Source organism: Hippoglossus stenolepis, chromosome 3, assembly GCF_022539355.2.
Source record: "Hippoglossus stenolepis isolate QCI-W04-F060 chromosome 3, HSTE1.2, whole genome shotgun sequence".
Classification (NCBI taxonomy): domain Eukaryota; kingdom Metazoa; phylum Chordata; class Actinopteri; order Pleuronectiformes; family Pleuronectidae; genus Hippoglossus; species Hippoglossus stenolepis.
This window is the reverse complement of record NC_061485.1, coordinates 28167468-28193221: the sequence shown is the minus strand read 5'-3', so window position 1 is coordinate 28193221 and position 25754 is coordinate 28167468. Positions and strand designations below refer to the sequence as shown.

Sequence of the window (25754 nt, the reverse complement as noted above, 5' to 3'; positions counted from 1 at the left end):
TTGGATCTAAACTGTCTCTTGTTCCTTAATAATTCATAAGTAATCTTCAAATAAGAAGATGATTTATTCTCAAGAGAGAAAGAAAAGACAATCGTGGGCAGCACATTTTTCCTCAGGGGTGTGGACTCATTAATAAATGATAACCTAATATGTTTATATATCCCTTAATGTGTTAGGATGTCAATTGGACAACTCTACATTTGGATTAGAAGAATCATGAGTGTAAAACAAAACGTCAATCAGTATAAAACCAACTGTCAGAGACTCAAATTATTAAAAAATAAAAGTTAATTATAAGAATATTCTAAAATTACGGAGTACTAGGATTTAATACATTATTTAAGAAAAACTCACAAGGGAATGAAAAATGAATGAGAAACGAAAAAAGAAATCAACAAATATACAGATGCGGAGTTGTTGCAGGACTGAATAACACTACAAATATAAATCCAGTTTAAATGACACAAAGCCTTCGATCATCAACATCTCCAGTTTCCAAAGTGTTAAAATACCAGAATTAAAATTGCAGATCTTTGCTGGTACTGTGGTCACGTGACCAGGTTCTGTCCCACATGACAACATGTCAGGTTGCTAAGTTAGCTCGTATGCTAGCTGTACTTAGCTAACCTAATGATGTGGCTAGTCGAAACCCCCGGCCTGGTTCGCACCAGCGACAAAATAAAACGTGGCTCCATAGAGATGAATTGACTGTGTCAGAAACCTGACAGACAGCGTCCGACGACAGGAAACGGTAAGTTATCTCTCATGTAGCATCGATGCTAGCTGCGGTTAATGCAGAGGAGTGTCCGCTAGTTAGCTATAGCGCTGATAAGTCGTGTAGCAGCAGCATCAACACCCAGCGTCTCATAACACATAATATGGCGTGAGCGTGTTTGTGGAGAAGCCGTGTGACTTTCAGCTGTGACACAACAACAGCTGATGACTTTTCACTTATAAAATGTGATCGGCTGACACATGAAGAGTGTGAGGCACGCTGCCTGTCACTGCCTCTCCTCCTCCTCCTCCTCCTCACACTGCCACATAGTTGGGTGTGTACTCCTCCTCCTCCTCCTCCTCATCATCATCATCACGTCTCTACCTGCAGCTCGAAAACGTGATCTGTGCTGCGACTCTAATATTCTCCATCCTCATTCTCCCTGGGAGTGTAAACAACTGACACTTTCTGTTGTGCATGCACCAGGGCTTTTGAGTTAGTACAGTCGTACAACTGAATCCTCATGCATTCTAAATGGTAAATGCTCTGTATTCCTATAGCTATTTATACTATTCTAGTCTTGATGACCACTCAAACACAGTACAGCTTATTGCCATTCACACACACATTCATACAGTGCATCTATGGGCAGCACTTTTTCTATGAGGGGCAATTCGGGGGTTCAGTATCTTGCCCAAGGACACTTCGGCATGCAGATGGGGAAGACCGGGATCGACCGCTCTACCCCCTCAGCCACAGCCGCCCCAGCTAGATTCTAGAAATTCTACAAATCTTACTGGTTGCTTGTTAACATTAGAGCATCTTACTGGTCTGATGTTGCAAGAGAACTAACACATATCAATCAGAGTGACCAGATATTGTAAATGGTGGATTAATGTGTGATGCTGCACCTTTTATAATCTGGTACTGCATCAATGTTTATAAGTAATGAGGAAAATACAGGAAACACATGCCTATGTTTATCAGTATTAAGAAGAAGTTGTGATGGAGAGACAGAACAAATATTCATAGGATGGAGGTCTTATGTAAACAGTTGTGTATATGTCTAAATTATGTACTTTTTGAAATTCTACTTCCCATGTAATAGAGCTGAATCAATTAATCGATTAGTCAATCATCAGGGGGAAAAAGCTGTTTCTGTTTTGATAAGCAATTAATTGTTGCTGTAATTCTCAAAGGAAAAATGTTGACAAAGTGTCGTTCTCTGGTTTAAGTTTCACCAGGGTAAGGATTAGCAAATTTCATTGTCCTAAATCATTTTGAGTGTAATATTTTTTAGGTTTGGGATTATTGGCCACTTCTGTAAAGTTAATTGAGCATTTTCCAACGTGTATCATTAAAAATGAATAGAATACATCTGTAATGAAAATAATCATTAGTAACACATCTAGTATATATAAGTACCATAAATAGTACAGTTTTTAGTTCTTGCTCATATTGACCTTTGGATAGACCAGCATATCTGGGTTTTAGAAACATGTATAGACATTGTTTGAAGGCATGGCTTTAAGTCTGCTTTCTGAAATCTTTTATGGAGAAATGATGATTAGCAGATAAAGCACTTCCAGTCATTGATCAGGCTTCAATCATGAGACCTGCTCGAAGCTGCATTAGGTTAAGAATTAGTAAAACACACTGCCTTCTAATGGGATTCAGGAGCTCGTGGTTACAATGTGGAAAGTCATGTACAGGGTGCTTAGTGTCCACGTGGTTAAGTCATGAGAACAGCACTGAGAAGTCAGCAACATGGACATTAATATTAACATTGTGGCTTAGGGCTGCATGATATGAGCAAAAATGACAATCAGTTGATATTGATAGTTATCAGGATAAATGTCACATTATTATCTCTACGTTTAAAGACTGATTCTTGCTCCTGAGTGAGAGTTGTGATTTTCAACTATTCTTTATGAGCAAAGAATGACAAACATTAGATTTTTATATGTTGACAATTATATGTTCATTACACAACCTATAAGCAATATGAAGAGATTAGACTGTTAAAATCAACACTTCCCTCGGACATATGAAAAACTGTATTCTACCAAAGTGACTATATGTTAACATACAATTCAACAAAAGAATGAACTTCCATGGCCGCCTCCAGATCTAAAACAGGTCAGCAAACACATCGCAGCTTGTGAACTCCGAGAGAGCTCTGTGAATGCAACAAGAAGGGAGCGTTCATATGAACCCCCCCTCGTCTCATGAACACATGACCGCATTTGAAGGCAGCATCACACCACACTACTAGATTTCTAAGTAGTGGCTGATAAGCAGCTGTGAAGCCAGGTGAGAAAACCTTAAGTAGCTCATTGAACCCCCAGCGGCACTGTTTGGAGTTCGATTCCGCTGATCCCACTGAGACAGATGGCTCTGCTGTAGTCTTGTGAAGGCTGTGTCTGTCTGTTGTGTGATGAGGCTCCCTTCACACACACATTATCACAGATTAAACATGGTGTTGAGAGCACCATCTTGTCAGCCATATTGCTTTATTAGCACACTCAGTGGAAATGACTCTCACATCCCACACTCATTAGCAGCATCTCTGAAAGCATCTCTCAGGCTTCACACTGTCGTCTCATGACCAACACACTGGCTCCCCAGTGGACATGAGCGTATGGATCCACCACAATGTGAGAAGTGTTGTGAATTTCTTGATTAGTGGTTGAGTGGAGAGATTTATTTGAGCTTGTTATCAGGAGCGTCCTATAAACAATGCCAAGTGGTGTCAGGCTCCAGGCGCACAGACTGCTGAATTGATTGGATAGCCTTCTTTCCGGCTGTAATGTTGGACAGGCTTCAACCAGTGTCATACTCGTTTGTGGTGCCATATCAGTTTGTAACCAGAAGTGTGGATTACAGTGTAGAAGTCCCAAAACTGTGTGGATGGAAAAAGTCAGGCTCTAACTTCACGACATCAATTATTCACAGACAACAGTGGCCTGTAGTGCGAAGCAGGGTTTGTGGTTAGTGAGGTCACTTCAGGTTTGACCCTGGGGTTTTAGGGCTACAATGGTGCTTCACTTAGCTACATCACCATGGTAACTGCACACCTCAATCAAAACCTGTCAACAGCCAGACTACTGACAAATCAATCACTGGAAAATCAGATTCCATGATCCACACAAGAGCTTACAGTTAATTAACAAATGATAAAGAGCAGCAGATGTTTTTATATCTGTTTGTTGTTTATTTTCAATAACACAAGGAGACTCTGTGATGGCTATCGGAATTATAACTTACTTCTCTAATGTCTTTTATTCAAGATATTGTCCACACACTGTTAAATGACCGCATCAGACATTAAGTGCTTGTCTCTACTTTGGCAGCAGTAACAGTCTGAGATCAGTTTACATCACATATTCATAAAATGTGTTCAACATTGGAAAAAGAGCTAATTGACTTACTTAGTGAGAAAATCTTGTACTTACGTACAATATATCCCTGTCCTTACTATTTGTAGTATTGTTTCCTAAATATAAAATGCAATTGATCACAAATTAGTTTGATTTCATTGTAAAGATTTGTTTGCTAATTTTATTTATTTTACATTCATAGTATCAACCTACTAAATCCAAAAATGTCTATCTGTCTGTATGTGGAACACATATCTCGCAAACAGTTCATCTTATTAGCTTCACAATTTGTATGTCTTTCATAAATTGACCAGGGAAGTGCAGTGCCAAGTTCCATGCAAACTGGTCACGACATAAGTTCAATATTAATAAAAGTCAAATAAACAGGTGACCCGTGCTCAATCAGTGGGGGCAGGGCAGCATGCCAACTCTCAGTCTGTTGACCGAATTGAACATGTGTTCTAAACCAAAGCAGTGGTCGGCACTGTCGTGTTCTTTTATCCTTAGGTAGAGAGAAGAGTCGGTCTTGGTTCAAAAAAGTATTTATTTAGAAGCAATGAAAAGCTACTACATAGCTATGGGCACTCAACGTACAGCCCCAAGCCACCTAATACCGCCGGGGAAGTCAAGAGTCGCCCCGAACGGACGACAGGTGCAATATTTATAATAGTAGGTAGAACTTCATTGGTCAATAACGAGGGGGAGTCACCGTGGCTAGTGCACAGGCTGGTCCCAGCCCCTTGGCACTGGAATCCGCCAATGATGAGGAGCTGCTCCCAGTTTCGCCCCTCCTCTGACCGTTGCTGGGCAAATCTTCACATTTCTGACAGTTTGGTTTGGTGTTTTAAAACAAGCCTTGAATCGGCTGATGGCTTGTGAGTCTTCAGTATGGCATGCGCCTTTCCTATCTGTCCTTCAGACCCTAGTGGCCGCTGCTTGAATTCTTTATGTCACAGTTTCTTAAGAATGTATGTGAGATGTTTGAATAAAGCTAATGGAGTTTAGGCTGTAATATAGTAAGTTAGGTATGAGAACAAGTTAAAGTACAGTGTATTGTATGCCACAGATGTACAGTCTTCTCAAAACAGGCCTTATCAGACAGGTGCAAGACTGAACTGCGATGTGACGCACACACACACATAACAACCAACTTCAAGATTAAAACCAGCCAGCAACGGCTACTAACAGTCACTATGTGAAGGCCGCACATTCTCCCACATATTCAGCCCAAACTGCCCCTGCCCCCACCCCTGTCTAACATACTGCATTTGTTTAGAGTTTAGTTTCAAACCACGGACATAAGTGACTGACCCGTGATTGGATCTGATCTTCATCATGGTAGCAACAATCACTTCTTGTTTGGCAATTTGTCTTAAAAGTAAAAGCCAAATGTTTGTTTTGTCCCTACAAATGGTTTATTTTTTGTAAAATTACAAAGCTTTTATTTATTTGTGTTCTTTGGTCAGAAGATTGTTTTGAATGCATTGCAAACCTCTAAAATAGCTCACACGCAATGCATGAAAAAATAACAGCAGTTTAGTAAATCATTCAAACTTATAAACCACACACATGAACAGAAATAAAGCAAATTCAAATTGTAGAACTGTTTGAGAAGGGCTCAATTATGACAAGGAATAATTCTTAAGAAGCTGCGGAGCATGAACACAGGAGAACAGCTATCAGTCTATCTTGCAGAGTGAATCTAGAAAACTGTTTTTCAAACCTGAATGTTGTTGCCATGACAGAGATGAGCACCCGCGTGAATGTCTGTGTCATTTGATAATATGGTGAAATGGAAATAATTAGATTATCAAAATGGTCTGGTGCCGATTTTGACCTGCACTTAGAACCAGTTGCTCACCACTGTAGTTTATCAGAGGACGTAGAACAACACAGGTTCAACTCAGTCAGCAGACTGAAGGCACACTGCTGGTTGTTATGTATTTGAACGTATTGCATGTCCACCAAACTCGCACCACATAATGCACTTCACTGGGCCACTAATACACATGCCAAGTGTGAAGCCGATAAGATGAACGGTTTGCAGGAGGATATGTGTTCCGCATACAGACAGACCTTTTTGGAAGTAGTACATACCCTTCACAGTGCTATCACAATGCATAATGCTGTTATCAATATGGAACTTTAACTATATTGCATTGGAGAAAATGATATTGCGCAAATTATTCTTATTCTTACTGCTGGGCTAATATAAATTAGAGGGAAATCAGAGGGTTTGAAATCTAAAAATCTGTTCAGCACTTTCAGGTCATTTTTAGTTTAAAAAGCAGTGACATAGTTAAGAATTATTCTTATATATAGTCAGAAAACTTCCTAATTGACTTTATCAAAGAGGAAGGAAAAAAAGCAAAGGTCAGGGAATCGTTTGGCCATCAAAAAGTTAGAAGGTCAGGAACACAGGCCCTGCTCAATTGTTAATGGACCCCAGTGAGGCAGAGACCTGTGAAGGTGCACAGTTTCCTTCTTTCAACACCAGTTAGCACAAGTGCTGCGGGGCCATTGTTGCTCTGGGTGTAACATGAGAAACAGTTGGTCCCTGGAGTTAAACCGACACTCTGGGAGATCTACCTGACACAACTGTGATATCAGACTACATAAATCACATGTAATAGTGGAGTATTGCTCTAAATCGCTGGTGGATATGTTGACCTGAATAATTGATAAGTGTGGCTGCAGCCTTGTGAGAAAAGGACAAATCAGCCCTATTTAATCTCCCTGAACTCAGTGCTGAACTGAACTGGGTGTGATGAGGACTCTTGGGTGTGTGCTCATCATGAGGCTTCTCCACGTGCCGTGCGTGGGTCTCAGATGTTCTCCCAGCTCCCGCTGTCGTCCCCGGAGCACGCCCACCTGCTCCCAGAGGTGCAGTGGTCAGACTGACACACGAGCTGCTGACTTGGTGGCTCAGTTTGCACGTTTCCCTCTCTCCCCTGGGTCGTCCTGCCAGGCAACGTCGCTCACGCTCCTCGTATCTCATTTGTGTGCGCACCTTGTTTGCGTAATCAGCACAACCAACGCTTGTGCTTGGGACATCATTTGTTTTTCCTTTTGTTTTGTTTTTCAATTGCCTTTGACACAATGTTTATTCACACCTTTCAGCCCCCCTGCCATGGCAGCTGGTGTCAGCGTCCTGAGTGACCTGCCTTACTCCACGACTGGAGCGAGTAGAGAGATCAGCACAGAGATGGAGACAGGTAAGACAACGCACAAACAACACAAGGCAAACTGGGCGTCTTCATGCTGACGACTGTAGACTTGAAATGATTTGTGACTGTACTGTTAAAACTGAAATATTTAAATTTATACAAAATCTAAATAGATGTAATTTGCCGGAAAATAAATAATTAAGCTGTAACAAATTACAGTGATTTAAAAAAAAAAGTTGATCCTTAGTGTCATATTTTCAATGTGGATAGAGTATGTGCTAAAATTGTTATTGGAAAGTAATGGAACGTGTCCTATGTTATACATATGTCTGCCATCAGGAAGATTAGAATCAGTTTGGTGTGGCCCTCCTGATGGGTGTTCAATTTCCTGATTGTCTTTACAACTGGAGAAAAAACACAAACAACGCTTCTGGCTGCTCAATTGTTGAGTGGGCTTCAAGCACAATGTCTGTGTTACAGTTATAGAGTTGTGTCTTAGTGGATACAAGATGTTGGTCGTAGAAGCAAACTGCAGTGATATTTGAAAAATGTATGCAATGTAAAACAAATCAAGCTTGTTCCAATAAGCAAATGATCAGTGTCACTCTGCTTTCGGTTGTTTCCTCCACTGTCAATATTTTCTAGACCATAGGATAAAAGATATTTGGCAGATGTAGCCCTGAAAAAACAAAACATGTTTCATATTAACAGTATTTGATGGGTTATTCATAGAAATGTTACATCTCCACATATAACATATTGTTTTATGTAAACCACTTGGTTGTCGCTGGTCCATTCAAAAGAAGAGAAAGGTGTTACATTGTAAACACTGGTTGACGTTGTGTTGTCAGGGCTGTACGCCACCAGATGTTTGGCCTTCAGTTACAAGGTGTGTGTGTGTGTGTGTGTGTGTGTGTGTGTGTGTGTGTGTGTGTGTGTGTGTGTGTGTGTGTGTGTGTGTGTGTGTGTGTGTGTGTGGCGCACACAGCATTCGTCCCCATCTACGCACCTCCCACTGACGGCATTGGAGATGGTTGTCATGGCGACACTTCAAATGCTGCTGCTGATGAACCGATTTGTTGTATTTGCCTCTCTTTGCCACCGGGTGATTGTTGTGCGATGATTCACCATGGGCATAGAGCTGTTGAGTCAGGAGGCTTTGTTCGTACAGAGCTGCTCACAGCCGCAAAATGCAGCAGCACCGAGGACGGCTCTCCTTTGCTGGGGAGATGATGGCGAGCATGAGGAGGCATGAGCGCAGGCACTCTGCCGCGGACATCCTGCTGAAGGTCCTGCAACGCAGATGCAGTTCTGTCCTGGAGGTCCTCTCCTCCTCCCACAGAGTCATGGTGGCCGTCAGCGTGAACCAGCCTCAGCCTCCCACTGAACGCAAGACCAGGAGATGTAACCGCAAAAGAATTAACCTGAGTTTTAGCAGTCAGGGGTTTTGTAATGCCTTAAGCTGGAAGGAAATCTCAAAATTGTACTGATAAATACTGTCAAGTTGTTCTTATTTTTGTTTTTTTGTTGTATTTTCTTTCTCCAGCCAATGTGAGGGTCCCCACTGCAAAGTACACCAAGATGGGGGAGACCCTGAGGCACGTCATCCCTGGCCACATGCAGTGCTCCATGGCCTGTGGAGGAAAAGCCTGTAAATATGAAAACCCCTCTCGCTGGAGTAATGAGGAGCAGGCGATCAAAGGGCTCTACTCATCCTGGTACGTTAGTCTGTCTCACCACCAACTTTCACACTCCATGTTTCTCCTGCTGTTAGTGCTGCACTCGGTTAGTCACTGACGTCAACATCGATAGTTACATGAAAAGTCAATAGATTTGTCCTGGCTGTTGCTCTGCACCGTTATCATGTTACATTGGAATAATTGAACATGACAGATGTTTATTTTGTGTGTGTGTGTGTGTGTGTATGTGATAACCTGAGCTCTTGATGATGTTTACTTTTGTTATAAATTGGTGGTGGTTGTTTAACATTTTCTCCATTTACAGGATTACTGACAACTTGCTAGCCATGGCAAGGCCTTCAACTGAAATCATAGAGAAATATAATGTAATTGAACAGTTTCAAAGGTACAGCTTTCTTCTTCTTCTTCTTCTTCTTTAACACATTGTTATAATTTAAAACTTCACTAGGATTACATTTTTTCTTGGATTTGCTGTGACATGTTGTTGTGAATATATGTGTTGACTTGTGGACTTCTGTCCTGTTGTGTTTATAACTCTGGTCACTGACTCTGACTTGTTGCTGTACCCAGGTGTGGTTTGAAGACGGTCATCAACCTGCAGCGGCCCGGAGAACACGCCAGCTGTGGGAACCCATTGGAGCAGGAGAGCGGTTTCACTTATCGACCCGAGACTTTCATGGAGGCAGGAAGTGAGTCTCACCAACACACTGTAATTTCAATAGAGTTTATTAGGTTCAGAGACCAAAATAAACCTGATTCTGTGTGGACCATGGTGAAGAAAATCTGCAAACGCACCCACTTTTATGTGAGATTCTCGTTGAGTCTCCACTCATCTTTTTCTTAGGATTTATTGGATTGGTTCTTTTTTAATAGTGTAACATTACATTGGAATGTTAGGGGAAGTCAACATGATCTAAACCAAGTTTCTAGAACTTTCTTTACTCTTCCCAGCCCTTCTATGGTGGCTACATCCTGCTCCCACCTGCGGTACTTCCTGTTTCCATCTATTGTACCCGACTCCGTTATTTTTGGGCCCAGTTACATAAACTTAAAAAAGAAACTAGAGTACATTGGTTTTCAGTCATATGATTATGAGGTTGAGCAAACATTGTAAATAACAAAGTAAATTAGTAATGAATAGTTCAAATAATAAAGTAAACTAGGGCTACGTTGTAGCACTGACGGGCCCGAGCACACACATTTCGAAGCCTGTTGCGGTCGGTGGAGAAAGCGATCAATGACCAAGCGCACGTCTCCACGTTGCACGCATTTTGCGCACTGCGGCAAGGATAAAAGCTTCACTTCCTGCGTCTGTCACGCGATGTCGATCCTTGCCTGCTAATTGCTCATTACGGTCCATGCTATCAATTGCACATCACACTGTGAACATTTTATGTAAATCGAATGATATTTGTAAAACAAAGCTTACTTCCTGTTGCCAGTAGGTGGCGCCATCACTATTATTACCTACAGACTAATATATCTGTTCAAGTAGGGGCTCTGATGTAGCGTGAGCAATTTTGTGTCAATTGGACAATGTTACAACAACTTAATTTTCACACTGATCAGTAGGTGGCGCTATGACCCGAACTAATATTAATATATGGAGCTGTTCAGGTCAGGATTGTGATCATAGGTCAGTAGTTCGGAGCCGGTTGGATAGTGCAGAGTAGATTTACAAAGTACTTCCTGTTTCATGGCGAATCAGTAGGTGGCGCTATGACACTGAGGAAATATTGACACATAGAGCATAGTTTTAGTTTGTCAAAGTAAAAAAGTGAAAATGGCCACTAAAGTCAAAATGGCGGACTTCCTGTTTGGTCTAGCATATCTATCCAAGAGACTTATTTGTTTGTTATGAAAAGACACATGTCCCTATATATTTTTGTACATGTCGGCCAATCGTGGTGCCGGGGCTGCCCTTTAGGGGGCGCTAGTCAGTTATTTTGCCACGCCCATTCCTTAAAACCATCTGAATGTCTGCAGGGGGCTGTTGTTACACAAATGTAGTTTGAGGGAGATAGACCCATGAACACGGAAGTTACAGCAATTTCGTGTTTCACAGCGAGTCGATGAACTTTAACGCCACGCCACTATTATGGCGTTCGACGAAAAGTCCCAGTAATCTTATGCCTACATTATCAATGTCTTGAGACCCATTTGATACAGTTTGACATGGCTGCGGGCAGTGGATCAGGAGGAATACATCCAAGTGTAAGACGTTCCAAAAACAAGACATTTCCTGTTTCCACCAGGGGGCGCTGTGATTTGAAGTCATGATTTCTGTGTAGATGTCATCAGGCCGGGACTCTTGTCTTACATGTCTAGTTTGGACTCGATTGGACCATGTATGTCCGAGATACAGAACATCGTGTTTTGATGGCGTGTAATCAAACTTTGAGGCCACGCCACGGTCACACCGTGTGACGAAAAATCGATCTTTGAGGTAGTTTTCATCTCCATTTTGTTGTGATGACACGCATCTCCATATGAAGTTGATCTGATGAAAGCCCTGGGACAAGTACATCAAAGTAAAAATGTGGAAAATGGCCAATATGGCCACTAAAGTCAAAATGGCGGGCTTCCTGTTGCTTTTTTCCAATTGCACCTCTGACCTTTTTTGTTTGTCTGGTCATGATACACCTGGGCTACGATTTTTGTGAAGATCGGTGAAAGCTAACTGAGGGGCTTTTCCTTAGATGGCGCTGTTGAGGCATTTTTCCACGCCCATTTCAAATTACTCCAGAATACAATAACTTTTTGGGGTTTTGAATTCCCTGCAGACTCTGGTAACAATTTGAGCATGTCTAGGCCCTGAAAAAGCCCCAAAAGGGAAATACAAATCCTTCGAAATACAATAGGGCCTCCCACCGGAGGTGCTCGGGCCCTAATTAATGTAAACATTGTAAAAAGATGTGAATAAGTGATGATGATAAACTATCACAACAAGCCCCAGAAATATGGTTCAAAACTGCATACATTTCTTTTCAAGTATTGGTTTATTGCAGATTATTACAGACAGGAACACAATAATATGGCTCAACTAACAAGCTTTCTTCATGTCTTATAGTGTCCTAGAGTTGGTAGACTGCCATTCGATATTTCCTTCTCGCTCTGAACTGATTATTTGTCAATGAAACAGAGTTCTCATCTTGTATAACAAGGATTGTCACAGCGTCTTATTGCTGCAGTGGATTCTGTGTTGACATTGTCATCGTGGGTGGATGCGGCTGGAGATGTTTCCTAGCAACAGATTATCATATTAGTGAGGACTTTTATTACTTATCTGAGACCTCAATAATATAGTGAAAGAATATGAAGTTTCTAGAGAGGACTAAAGAATAGTGGTAGAAGATGAATGAGTTTCTATGGAAAACATTTACTCTGCATCTTAGCACTTGACAAGAGGCTGAGGAGCAAAAGTAGTTGTTAGACAAGAGACTAAGGTATGTTTTATTTTCCTCATTACAATCAATATTGTGTTTTGCCTTCATCCAGAATATGATGTGGTCTCTAGTAACCAAGTAATTACCGACAGATTCCACGTTTGTGAGGTCTGTGGAGGGCTGCAATCTAAATTCCTTCCTAACAACCTCTCTGGAGATTTTTCCACCTCATCATCAGCTGCTTTTTGCACGGTGTTGTCCTTTCTTTGACACCAGCAGACAGGACTGCACTATAAACACTGGCTTGTTACTTTATCACAGACAATTCTTCACTCTTCAGTTTTATGAACAAACAAATCTGTAGAGCTCACCTCAGCCTTTTCGGAAATGTGATAGAAATTGAACATGTTTGTCTGAATAATCAACGGAGTCATTTTATGTGAAAGTCACATAAATCTGAACTGAATGCTGTCGGATGAACTTAAAGGCTGCAGCAGCACAGGGTAAATTCACTTTAACATGTATTACCTCAGATACCACCTAATCAAACATGTTCAAATTAATTTAATTAATCAGGAAAAACTGCAAAAGAGCCTATTTTATTCTCATATCAGATCTACCATATCTACATTATGTTGAAGAAGGTGGATTAAGCCTTTTGTCTCCCCTGAAAGAAAGAAGAATTTACGGAGTTAAATAGTTGATCCCTGTTCCTGCTGCTTCAATTATAGTCCTAATTTTGAACTGTCCATCATGAGTCCAACAGTGTATGATTGCAATGCTACAATGAGTCCTCTGTAATGTAAAATAGTTTATATCTGAATGACAAAAGGCTTTCACTTTAACAGATACAGTAATGCTTTGTGTTCCATGGCGAAGACATCGAACAGCTCTTAACTAAATTCTCTGTTGTGTATTTCAGTCTATTACTACAACTTTGGCTGGAAGGACTATGGCGTGGCGTCTCTGACTACGATCCTTGACATGGTGAAAGTCATGTCATTTGCCGTACAAGAAGGGAAAATGGCAGTTCACTGCCATGCTGGTCTTGGAAGAACAGGTTCGTAGCACCAGCAGTCAAATCCTCATGTATGCTGATTCAAATATCTTTTTAATGTGTCTGTACAGGTGACAGCTGTGGCCTTAGCATTATGTGTTCATGTGTTTTACACTTCTCATAATAACAGATAGATCTCTAAGTTGGTGTTTGGCTCCATTGCTGGATTGTGTAGGTGTGTGCAGCGCTATTTGCCACATGCTACATAAAGCTTTTACTGTCCATGCAGACAGTCAGAACTCAGTGTCAGCTGCAGTTGAGCACATAGCCAGAAGTGGCATGAAATGCAGCTCTCTTACACGAGAGTTTCACTCTCACTCTTTTGTCTGTGTACCTGTCAGTTGGAATCTACTGCGCGTGAGAGTGATGTTAGTGTGAATGCACGTAACGCTGATAATATGATCAATTATAATGAATTACAGGAATATAGGAATATGAAGTGATTAGAATTAGGGGGTCAAAGGTCAATGTGACCTCACTACACATGTTTTTGGTTGTAATTGAAGAATTCATACACTTATGGCAAAATACACTTATGTTCTTTTATTCACAAGTCTTCACTACATTATATGAGTGTGGACAGAAACTTCAACTTAACTGGTTGGTGGGGTTGTAATTCTAGTTTATTTGTCCTTGTATAGGTGTGCTGTTGGCCTGTTACTTGGTCTTCACATCTCGGATGAGTGCTGACCAAGCCATCCTGTTTATGCGAGCCAAGAGACCCAACTCCATCCAGACCAGAGGGCAGCTGCTGTGTGTCAGGGAGTTTGCCCAGTTCCTGGTTCCCCTCAGAAGCATCTTCTCCTGTGCAGAACCCAGAGCGAGCGCCGTCACCTTGTCCCAGTACCTCACCAGGCAGCGCCACCTGCTGCACGGCTATGAGGCTCGGCAGATGAAGAACGTGCCAAAAATTGTCCAGGTGGTGTGCAGGCTCCTCCTCGACATTGCGGCCAACAGACAAACAGTGATCGAGCAGAGGTGGCTGGAGATCCCCGACCTCACAGCAGAGGTGGAGAAGACTGTGTCCCAGCAGGCCCTTCAGCAGCTGGGGAAGGAGATGAGAGGGAAGGGGATTCCTGTCCCACCTTGTTTATCTCATCCTCCAAGCTCACCAGCTCTAGTGTCCAGATCCTCACATGATCAGCCCCTCACCAGTGATAATGACCTGGACCCTCTGTGGAGGCAGCAGCATGTAGGAAGCCCTCTAAGATCTTTGTTTGACAGCAGGAGCCTCAGCTACAGTGATAGTGTCCTTCACAAACTCGCACCACAGCAGCACTATTTAGGAAATCTGAAGAACATCAGTCCATTCAACTACCTGCTCAAACATTCCTTGTCTCACAGCAACCTTGCAGCCTTAAAACATTCTAGACTGTGTAAACTCTCTCCTCAGGACATTATCAGCTTTCAGGACCCAAATACAGAAGCAAGGCAAGACACTTGGCCTCCCTTTTTAAATAAGCAGTTACATAAGGGGCTTCAGAGTTTGTCTTTAGATCTTGTAGAGCAGGGAAGAAAATCCCAGTCTAACGCCACACTGCCAGCCTTATCAACCCAAAACAGAGGTGGAACCAGTGAGGAGCAGCCAGATGTGGACACATCAGCAGGCGGAGCAGAGGGAGCGATGGTCACAGAGGGTTCCTTCATCACCCTCCAGTCTGAGCTGGCTCCAGAGAGCAGACGCCTGCTGGTGGCCAAAGTCCTGGCCATGCACGTGATGGACAAAGATCTTACCTCCAAGGTCTCACAGTGGCAGGTAGGCTCCTCCATAACATGCAAACACGCAAGCAGTGTACTGTTTGACTGGAAAGTGTTGTTAAGTGGTATGATTCCAATCTACCTGTCTGCAGTTGGAGGATATGACCACAGTATTAGTCCTGCATTGATTGCTGCACAATATTGAGGCACTGACAAGACTCCATCTCACTCAGTAAACCAGTCAGAGCTCATGAGAGTTCTCATAAGATTTCTCTAGAGAGGATATATGGATGTCTTAAAGTCTTCAAAAAAGCACTGAATTCACATCAATCAAAAAAGGCATTAAAGGCTCTTAGAAGCTGAGACTTGATTTCATTTATAGTCGCCTAGATACTTTTTCTGGTCTGCCATAGACATTAATATTAGCTATAACTTTTCTGTATGTGATTCAATCAATCAATCAATCAATCAAATATTATTTGTATAGCCCATATTCACAAATCACAATTTGTCTCATAGGGCTTTAACAAGGTGTGACATCCTCTGCCCTTAACCCTCAACAAGAGTAAGAAAAAACTACTAAAAACCCTTTTAACAGGTTAAATAGAACGTAGAAGCCTCAGAGAGAGCCACATGTGAGGGATCCCTCTCCCAGGACGGACAGAAGTGCAATAGATGCCACGTGTAAAGGAGAACATCAGAAAAACAAGAGTATTTACAGCATTGGTTGCAGGATGGTGAGACATAACAATGGAGTTTGGTTGAGCTGGCAATTCCATTCAAATCGTTTGGAAACCTCTGTCACTACTGCTAGCTCCAGTAGTGACTCATTATTGTCAAGTCTCAATTTCAGTTAAATTTAAAGAAAATATCAAATTAACTATTCATTTCCTGATACTTATCTGGTCCGTGTGATTGATTAATTACATCAGTGGGAAGTAATATGTGCTAGGAAGTCCTGGTAAAAGTCAGTGTTCATTTACTTGTTAAGCCCTGATAAGCTGAATGGTTAGGATGCATACGCCTTGAGCAGCAGGTCCCGGTTCGATTCCCGACCAACTAGATCATTTACTCCACATCTCTCACCTACTCTCACTCTGTAAAGAAAAACGTCCTCACACTCCTCTGTCACTGTCAGTCCCAAAGCTTAAATGCTTTATGGTGTCTTACACTGTCAGAGAGAGGGATCAACAGGCTGTACCAGAAAATAATAAAAAACAGTAAAGCCAAAGAAAAAGAAAAAGCAGACGGCTCTCAGAGCACCACCATGGAGATGTGGAGCATCAACAGGAAGCAACAAGTTGAATATGAGATCTGTGGTGGGAGTTATGTGAAGCTGCACCACACTTTTGATTAGTGAAAATAATGGTGAATCTGAAACATCCAGGGCTTCACATGGTTCCTTTTAGACACCAACCAGTAGTTCAGGGAAGTGAGTACCCTGTCTTCTTAGAACTCAAAAGATCAGAAGAGACAAACTCCCCCTGGTCACTGTCTCCAAAACTGCAGAAGAGGATTCAAGATATTTAATTTCACGGTTCAGTATGATGGAGTGATAAGTACCAAGTTTATGCCACACAACATAAATTCAGAGCTTATATTTAATGTTGGACTATTTTAAATAAAAATAAAAAAAATTTAATGACAATCCCTAATAGAGTTGTGTAATACTCAGAACTTGATTACGACTAATGAGCGATTATATTATTTACGTGTCCTAATGACTTCTGATTAGTGATGGTGTGTATTGTTAACTTGTAAAGTGAGTGCAGATCAGTGGAGTGAGGAGGGAGGACATGCAGTAGGGTAATACTGCACGGTACAAGGTACATGTGCCACCACTGCAAAACGAACATAGTGGAGACCGACCGTGTGTGAATGCATGCATCGGGCAAAGTATTCACCGAATTAACCGACATGAGCAAGATTAAGACGGTTCGAAGTTATAAATGTCGGTTTCAATACATTTTCAGTTAATTGCCCAGGCCTTCTCAGAACTATAATATAATACAATGTAATATGATTGAATGTTATCCGTGATAAAAAGCTGTATTCTTTGAGTCAGCCCATTGTCACACTGCTCTCTCCCGTGACCTGCAGACAGAGCTGAACTCCAGAGAGGGGGCATGGGAGAGGCTGTGCATGGAGACAGAGCCTCTGGTCCTCTCCGGCCTGATGTGGTCGTGGCTGGAGCAGCTCAAGGATCCAGTCATCAGCAGTGAGGATATAACAGCTCTAAGTGGGAAGACGGTAAACCCACAGAACGCCCTTGACTCTCTGGAAAAGGTACAGCATCACTGTCACAAGCAAACACTGAACACACTCACCTGACACACAGAAGCTTCAGCCAGCTGGATAACTCACTGTTGCAAAACTTCATTGTGGTAAAAAAATTAATAATCCTGATTATTTTGCTAAATGTTATATGTCGTGTTTTAATTGTTAATTCTTTAAAGGTAGTTCATAGTGACAGAATAATGATGTAATTCAATCAACGAGACACCAGTTCAGAACACAGCTGACAAAGTTGTAGAAGGTTTTGTAAAAGTCATAACAGGCAATTTTTCAGTCACTTTTTCCACACAACAAGACCACGTACATGAAAACAGCTCTATTGGGAAATAAATATATATATATATATATATAAAATACTGACTGTATATATGAGCACAGAGAGGAGGAGAATGGAAAAGGGCTGAAATCCACTGACATGGGGCAGAATGCAAATACAAAACAATGATGTCAAAACAAAGATATTTTTTGTGTATTATGTCATGTAGCAGCATATTGACCATCTGACCATATTGATCAAACATATACTAGATATTGTATTATTTTTATATGAAGAGTCTTCAGAACAGTCTAATTTGTTTCATATTTTTGAGTCGGGACAAAGGGGCTTGGAATATATTTTCCCTTGCATTATTGTATAAAACTGCAAAATAATGAAAATGAATCTGCTGAAGTTTATAGTTGCTACAGAAAAAGGACGGGAAACGGGAATGCAGAGCGAATATCAGTTATTCCCCCCCATGCTTGTGCTGAAATCTACATGCACAAAACATGTACATGAGAACAGCTTTATTATTTCTATTAACCGAAACCATCTTCTGTCTATAATCTTAACCAAATTGATTTTGTTGTGTAACCACAGATGAGATACAGTTGTGTTCTCTGTAAACCCACCATACACCACAACCACATGAATCTGCTGCCATTCATATAATCACGCAAAAAACCGCCTTGACCTCTGAACATATTTCAGCCAGTGATACAAAATACCAAGTGTTTTCGCCTTGCGCTTAAGTTGTGTGGAGACATAAGATTGCACAGGTCCATTTTTTTTACATTTACCTGTCTTTATGATTTAGTTAAAAGTATTTAATATGGTCTGATGGTCTGTAGTCAGCTCTTACGTTTGCCAAGAAATGAAATATAATATGCTGAATGATGCTGCCATCATTTATAATGGACTATGAAAACTGGTCTGTTATTCATATAGTTTTTGTGATACTGCTATTGCTTTTAAAATGTTAAAGTGAAAATGTTTCCATGTGATCTGACTTCAAACATGCTTCACTGACAGGGTCACCGCCTCACTTTACTCTGCATCCTCAACTGTGCTGCTCATCTCCTGCCAATGCCTGAGGAGGTGGAGACCAGTTTCCTCAAGCAAACAATCAAAGTGTTTACCAAGGTGAGTTTCATTAGATTCTGTATATTGAAAACCTTAAGATGCATATTTGTATTGCATGAATGCATTTATTTATTGATCTCCAGATTGACCCTGCCTCAGAGAAGAACGAGTCTTTATACACGACACTTAAAGCAATCCTGACTCCCATTCTTCACGAGCTGCGGGACAAAGCTGTGGAAGTGAATGAATTCTGACCGAGCCTCAGCGTGACGGGTCAGAGAAGAGGGAGAGTTCCTCATCTTTGGGCATTATTGTATTTGAAGCCAGTTCCTTGCATCAGATTCTGCTGATTATGTTGTTCTTTGAAGCGCTTATTAGACTCCAAGCACTGCCATCCTCTGTGTTAATGTGCCACTGTGCAGCGTTTGAAAGCATCTGTTTGTCGTCTATTCTCCTGTAATATTTGTGTACCTGTTAGTGGATAGGAAATGACCGAGGCATTCTCGTGATATTAATGTAAATGTTATTTAAATGTGTAACTCAGCTGTTAAAGCTACTGGGTGGGGTGGGGGGGGTTATTTAAACCAAAACATGTTTTACACTGTGCAGATGCTGCCATGTGTCTTATTTATTCAGATCCTTTTTGAAATGCAGAGACTAGTTGAATAACTATAACCTGATGATAAGCTGCAAGGCTGCTTTGATCCTGTAGAATGTAAGCTGCAAGCTTTTTTTAGTCTGATGCAAACTGTGGCTATTGTTATGGCAATGCAAACACACCAGGCCACACTGCATCTGCTCTCCAAATCAATCATATGTCCTTAATACTGTGTGCACCGAAAAACCTCTCACTGTTTCTGTCGTACATGCATTTGTAAAACATCAATCTGCCTCCACTGCTGCATTTAGCAAAATGTCTGCCTCAGTGTGTGTGTGTGTGTGTGTGTGTGAGTGTGAGTTTGTGCGTGTGTGGGCTGCCTCTCTCCTCACTCATCTCATTTATGGTTTCAGTGTAATGTAGTTCTGCTGACACACGCTGAACGTGGAACACTAATGACTATTATAATGAAAAAAATATTATTATTATGAAGCACATGAGACATACTGTGGGGACTTTTCAACAAGCACTATTTTTCATTGTTACAGTACCTACTTCTTACACAATTAAACACAACTGACTGCACAACTGTGTCTTTGTGGTCTTCACTCTGACTCAATGGTTCAGCTTAAAACTCAGAGAGAAAGTATTCAGTGAGAGAACAAAGAGGTGACTTGGACTTTTAGGAAAACATCTTGTTTCTAAACATCGTAACTTGGACTAGCAAATAAGGACAAAAAGCTAAACCCAGAAAGTTTGTGTGAATTGTTTGATTTCCAGCCCAGGATGTGGACAATTTGAAGCTTAATACGTTTTCTAAAGTAGTCCTTAGTATTTAAAAGTTCTGTAAAGCTTTCATGTATATCATTGATGTAATTGTTGTTAAAGTCACCAGCGATCAAAACTTGATGAAACAACTGAGAATAAAAACTCTGACAGTTCAGAAATGAACAGTGTAATGGAGGATGATAGATGATAATAATGAGGGTATAATCTATAAAGAGTTCTTAAAGTAGATAGATTGTTTGAATGTAACCAGACACATTTATATGACTTTGTATTCTCCCTTCCAAGTGTCCATAGAGATTTAGGATCGAAACCAACAATGGAAGCCGTCCTCAGAATTCGGGGTTGTGGGACCCTGCTCTGTTCCACAGCAGAGTGTCTGAGGCCTGAGAGCAGGGACTGACCAGAGCAAGTTGCTTGAATTTCTTAACTCACAGTCAACGTCACCGTGGATCACATGTCTTCCCTGTTCTGTTGTTTGATCTGGACAATAGTTCCATTGACCATGACCACTTGGATGGCTGTGGCTTAGGAAGTCATCCACGAACTAGAGGGTTTGTGGTTCGATCCCTGGCGCCTCCATTCCATAAGTGTCTTTGGGCAAGACACTGTACTCCAAATTGCCCCTGACGGCTTTGCATTGCAGTGTGTAAGTGATGTGTGATAGAGAAAGTGCTGCACATAGTTGCACTGTATGATTTTCTGTGTGAGTGGAGGAAAGGCAAAACTGTACTCTAAACAGCTTTGAGTGGTCGTCAAGACTAGAAAAGTGCTATATAAATACAGACCATCTACAGACCGTGCACAGGTGACTCTAAACCACAGACTGGATGTCTACCCTCTGTTAAGATAAGTTAACATGTACCTTTATTGATCCTCAATAGTGGAAATTCACAATTGACCGAGCAGCATAAGAATGAAAATAGAAATACTATACACTATATTGAAAAATATTCAATATATACACAAGGCTTTACTGACTGATAGTACACGGTGTATGTGATAACTAAGTGTTACGAATATATATATATATATATATATAAGATAAACATGAATATAACCAGAGTAAAAGGTGGGAGTCAGTTGAACAGCGTGTTAGTCATCACAGTCAATCTCCATCCATCACTGTGGTCTTTGGGTGACAGACACTGCTGTAGTGTATCCTCCCAAACAGCAGGGGGCTGTGCTGCGCCGCGCCCACTATCCACGAAGAAGCAGCAGTCAGAGGGTGGAGAAGCATTTTGACATGGCAGACAGGTGGGTAGCCTGGATTAATCACACGTTTCTTAAACATTACAACTTTATGTTTGGACGTATATTAGTTAAAAGAGTTTACAATGACATCGGCTGCTATTTTGTAGAAGAAGAAGCGGCGGCTGCACTTTTAACCGACGTTTGCTTTTCAGCTCAACCATGCTGGAACGTGCTGCTAGCTAGATGCTAGCTCGGTATGGTTAGCTAGCATGTAGTAAGGAGTGGTTCTCTGACTTCCCGGGCAGGGAGAGGAGCTCCGGGCTGAGCCCCTAGTCCCGAGTCGACCTGCTACATGAAGTGAGACTCAGCCAATGTTTAAAGGGTCCGTATGAGATGCGGCGCTGCTTAAATGCTCAGTCACGTTGGCTGATTGTTGGAACCAGCTAGCATGTTAGCTCCCACTGTCTGTTTCAGCAGCCGGTTCAGGTCCTAGTAGGAGACACAGGGGAGGTTTCTGTCTGACGTTAGCACGCACTATAATACTCCAATCAAACTAGGAACATAACAGCTGCCCCGTATGAATGTTATTTTCATATTTTCTGTCTCAGTATTGCTCGCACAGCAGTTTGATCTTTGCTTTTTCCTGTTAATTAATTGATTTATCGGTCGAGCTTGCGCTGTTATGTTGAGCCTATGAAATATACATATATTGCCTGCTCCTTCTGTTATCATTATAAATGGAATATCTCTGGGGGTTGGACTGAGGGTCGGACTAATTGAAATGTCACTGTAGACCTTTAGAGGCTGTGGTGGCTATTTGTCCACTATTTTCTGACATTGTATATATTAAATGATTAACTACATGAAGCTATCAGCAGATTAATAATTAAACTTATAGTAGTTTGCATCCTCATTTGAAGAGAATACCAAATCTTCCTTTTGAGCTGAAACAGAATTTTTTTGTTGCATTGTTTGAAAGAAAGGAAGGGAAATATTGTCTGGTTCCTTCTTGTCTGGACAGGATTTGTTTCTTGTCTTTAAATCACTTAAATAAAAAAGCTGATCACATAAATAGAGCTCAGAGAAAACCAGCAAACTAACAAATCTGAGAAATTATGATATAAAATAAACTACATAGTGCATTCCCCTTTAATTAACTGTAACAAAACAATGAATTGGACAGATGGTGGAGTATGTCATCAGTATAGTGAGGAGATGAAGGTTAACCTCACCAATATCGGACAGGAGTTGAAAAGAGTGCCTGAGGACTTGGTTGTAGATACCTGAACGTCGGTAGTCCTCGATCAGATCTCCGTGGACAACCATAACCTCACTAAAGTCCCTAAACATCCACTAACATCTGGCTCTTGTCTGCAATGGGAATGGATTCATTCATCTTTCGTTCCCGAGTCTAATGACTTTGCAGTAGACACAGGATTTTATTGGTTGGGCTCTGAATGGGAGTGATGGAAACGAGAAACTGGGGTGAATGCGGTAATTCAGCAAGACAACGAGGTGAAAGAGCTTCTCAGTTTCCGGCGTGCAGGCGACGTTGAACATGACGCAACAGTGGGAAAAACAGGACGGCAAACTCCTCTACTGGCAATGAGAAAAGGAGTGATAATGAGAAACTCTGTGATGTGCTCGCATTGTGTGTTTTCACTGTCACTGAACGTTAAAAACTGTAGAATTTTTTCTTTTCCACATTTGCATCAAGCCCTCTTTATTTCAGTGATGGTTGGGCAACCCCAGTATATTGCTGAAACTGCCCTGCTTCAGTCTGAGAACACCAACAAACAAACCTTGAAGTCGCATTAGTAAGAATATTATAAATCCATCAGTCTCCACCCACACACACACCTTTAACTGTGGCTGCACGTTTTAATTAGTATTTGTCACAATCAGTGCAGACAGCCGAGGAGAAGCACCGGAGCGCCACGTCACCAGCTGCTGTCCATGGTACTGATCTTCACATGAGCTGTACTGTTTCTCAGATTGGCCTCCGTCATGCTGGTGTTGCTGTGTATGTGAGAGTGGCATGAAGCAGACTGCAGTCCGCCCTCTGTCGTGTGGAGAGCTGCTCAAAGGACAATCACATCCAGCATGGGGAACAACACACTTACTGTTGTTCCTACTGCTGTAGCTTCAGAATCCTTTTTATCTAATTCATTGTCATCAACAGCCACAGGGACATCAACCTCTTCATTCCCCTGGTTTTGAATGTTGGGGGTGTAGTGATCAATATGTGTCCATCTGTAAACTTTTATTTAACCAAGTACAATTCATAAACCATTGGGAAGTGTTGTCTTTGATGTTTATATACTCGAACGATAAGATAACTCTGGTTTTATTAGCCCTTACAGACCAAAGCTAATTTATAATGAAACAATACATTTTTCGAACAAACCTCTTCTAAAACTAATAATCTGGTCACTCAAGGACACATGCGTTGGCAGTCATAAAGTAGGTCCATTATGGTGCGTTGGAGCTGACTGAAGTAAATGTGTCACCCTTCTTTGTTCCCACAGCTTCAGGTTGAATATTATTGCTGTAGAACTATGAGCCACTCACTCTGTTTGTCTCCGTTCACAGGCTCAGCTGATGATCTGCGTCAGGGCGTTTGGAGTCAACGTCCCATCGCCTGTGCAGCTCCCAGCTTCGTTTCACTATGGGCTGAGGTAGTAGGTTGTATAGTTTTAGGGTCACACCCGCACTGGGAGATAACTATTCAACCTACTGTCTTTCTCAGAGTGACAAACCCACATCTCAGTCTTCACTGCATGGAATCTGACTCCTGGTTCTCGGACAGCAGAACTTGCTGTGGTTCAGCTCAGCCCTGTTTGTTCCAGCTGCTCACACAGTGTGAGGTAGTAGATTGTATAGTTGTAGGGTAGTGATTTTGCCCTGTTTGGAAGATAACTATACAATTTATTGCCTTCCCTGAGGAGTGGCATCTCTCCTGGTCTATAAAATGTGTATCCTGGTTATCTTATCAACTATTTTAATTTCTGATTTCTATCACACATACTTGCAGCGACATTTGTACTGTACAGTATATCCATAAACTAGATTTATGTTTAAATTTGTCAGTTACATTTTTTACATTTACGGTTATAGGTAGTGTTAAATATATGGGATGAGCAGTCATATGAATGCATTTCTCACAACATTTTTTCCTCAAACATTCAATTAAACTCAATTAAATTTTATTTGTACATCAAAAATCCAATCATAATATACATTATCTCAAGGCACTTTACATAGTAAGATCTAGATCTTACTGAATTATAGAGAAACCCAACCTTTCCCACAACGAGCAAACACTTTGAGAATGTTCAAAGAAAAAAAGTCATTAACAGAAAGGGACCTGTAGCAGAACCAGACTGGATGTGGTCGGCCATCTGCCTCGACCGGTTGGGGTGAACATGAACTTAAACCTTTTGTATTGTCTGCAGCTTTCTAATAAAACACTACACATTATGAAAAACAGTTGTTGACTGATTGATATTGAATCACAAATGTTAAGGAATATTGAAAGAAGTTTTTAAGTTCTTCAACTTCAAGTAATACCACCATGTCAAAAACATCCATTTCCAGTTTTGCACTGTAGTACAGTTAGTTTAATGTGTTTAGTTTTACTACACTATTACAGCTGCATTCAAAGCAATGGTTAACATGTGTTTTAGTATAAAGTTACTTATGCAATAATCTAAAAGCAGGATTTTGAAGATGAGGTGGAACTAGTTTTGTGAGTGAAATCCTCTTATTCAAAGTAACTGAAACTTAATGAGTAGTGATTATTGTCTTACTGCTGTGTAGATTCCTATAAGGTTCAATGTAATGTATTAATCCTGATGGAAATGGAGAACTCACTCTACACCTCCATTTACTGTACAGTGTAACCTGGAGTTTTAATGATGGCTCATTGACTAAATAGATGTGTCAGTGTTGCCTTCAGGCAAACAGAATAGTGTGTCCAGAATATATGGGATATGTTTCATGAATAAAGTAATCAATTTCAATGGGACTCCATAGAGAACATGAATCAGCCAAAGTCCAAAAGCCTCTTTAGTTCAATCATGCTTCACCGAAGTAAACTCTCAGATATTATTCCTGAGAGATTAAGATCCATGAATTATTCCCTGAGAAATCAGTAAACATGATTTACTTAAAACGCCCAATCTCTTAATGATAAGAAATTGGAAAAGGCAAACTCCTGGATCCACTTTCTTTGTCCTGATTAAAGAGTTATTTCTTGTCCCATGTCGCATCCCTCCAATAAGTTTATTGGTAATTTGTTCTGTAGTTTTTGCATAACCCTGCTGACAAACAAATAAACCAATGAAAAGCATTATATTAAAACATTAATAAAGGTAACTAGAGTTTACTCTGGTTCAAATTGAGCTTTTCTCAAAGGAAATGTCCAGTTTTTTACC

General features: G+C 41.1%; 1 protein-coding gene and 1 long non-coding RNA gene across 3 annotated transcripts; both read left to right on the top strand.

Annotated features, from left to right (window-relative positions):
• Positions 1 to 566: 566 nt before the first annotated feature.
• On the top strand, positions 567 to 19923 carry ptpdc1a (protein tyrosine phosphatase domain containing 1a). Of its 2 annotated transcripts, XM_035153062.2 has the most exons (10): positions 567 to 751; positions 7216 to 7310; positions 8809 to 8980; positions 9267 to 9347; positions 9533 to 9651; positions 13271 to 13408; positions 14047 to 15161; positions 17204 to 17389; positions 18690 to 18800; positions 18884 to 19923. In XM_035153062.2, the coding sequence occupies exons 2-10, from the start codon at positions 7226 to 7228 to the stop codon at positions 18992 to 18994; spliced, it is 2118 nt and encodes a 705-aa protein (XP_035008953.1). In that variant the 5' UTR covers positions 567 to 751; positions 7216 to 7225; the 3' UTR covers positions 18995 to 19923. The 2 variants fall into 2 exon arrangements, with proteins under 2 accessions (XP_035008953.1, XP_035008952.1); XM_035153061.2 differs by lacking the exons at positions 567 to 751; positions 7216 to 7310 and adding an exon at positions 8312 to 8666.
• Positions 19924 to 21337: 1414 nt separating this feature from the next.
• Positions 21338 to 24805, top strand: LOC118102506. Its single transcript, XR_004694698.2, has 2 exons — positions 21338 to 21381; positions 23911 to 24805. It is a non-coding gene; the product is annotated as an uncharacterized LOC118102506 (long non-coding RNA).
• Positions 24806 to 25754: the final 949 nt, after the last annotated feature.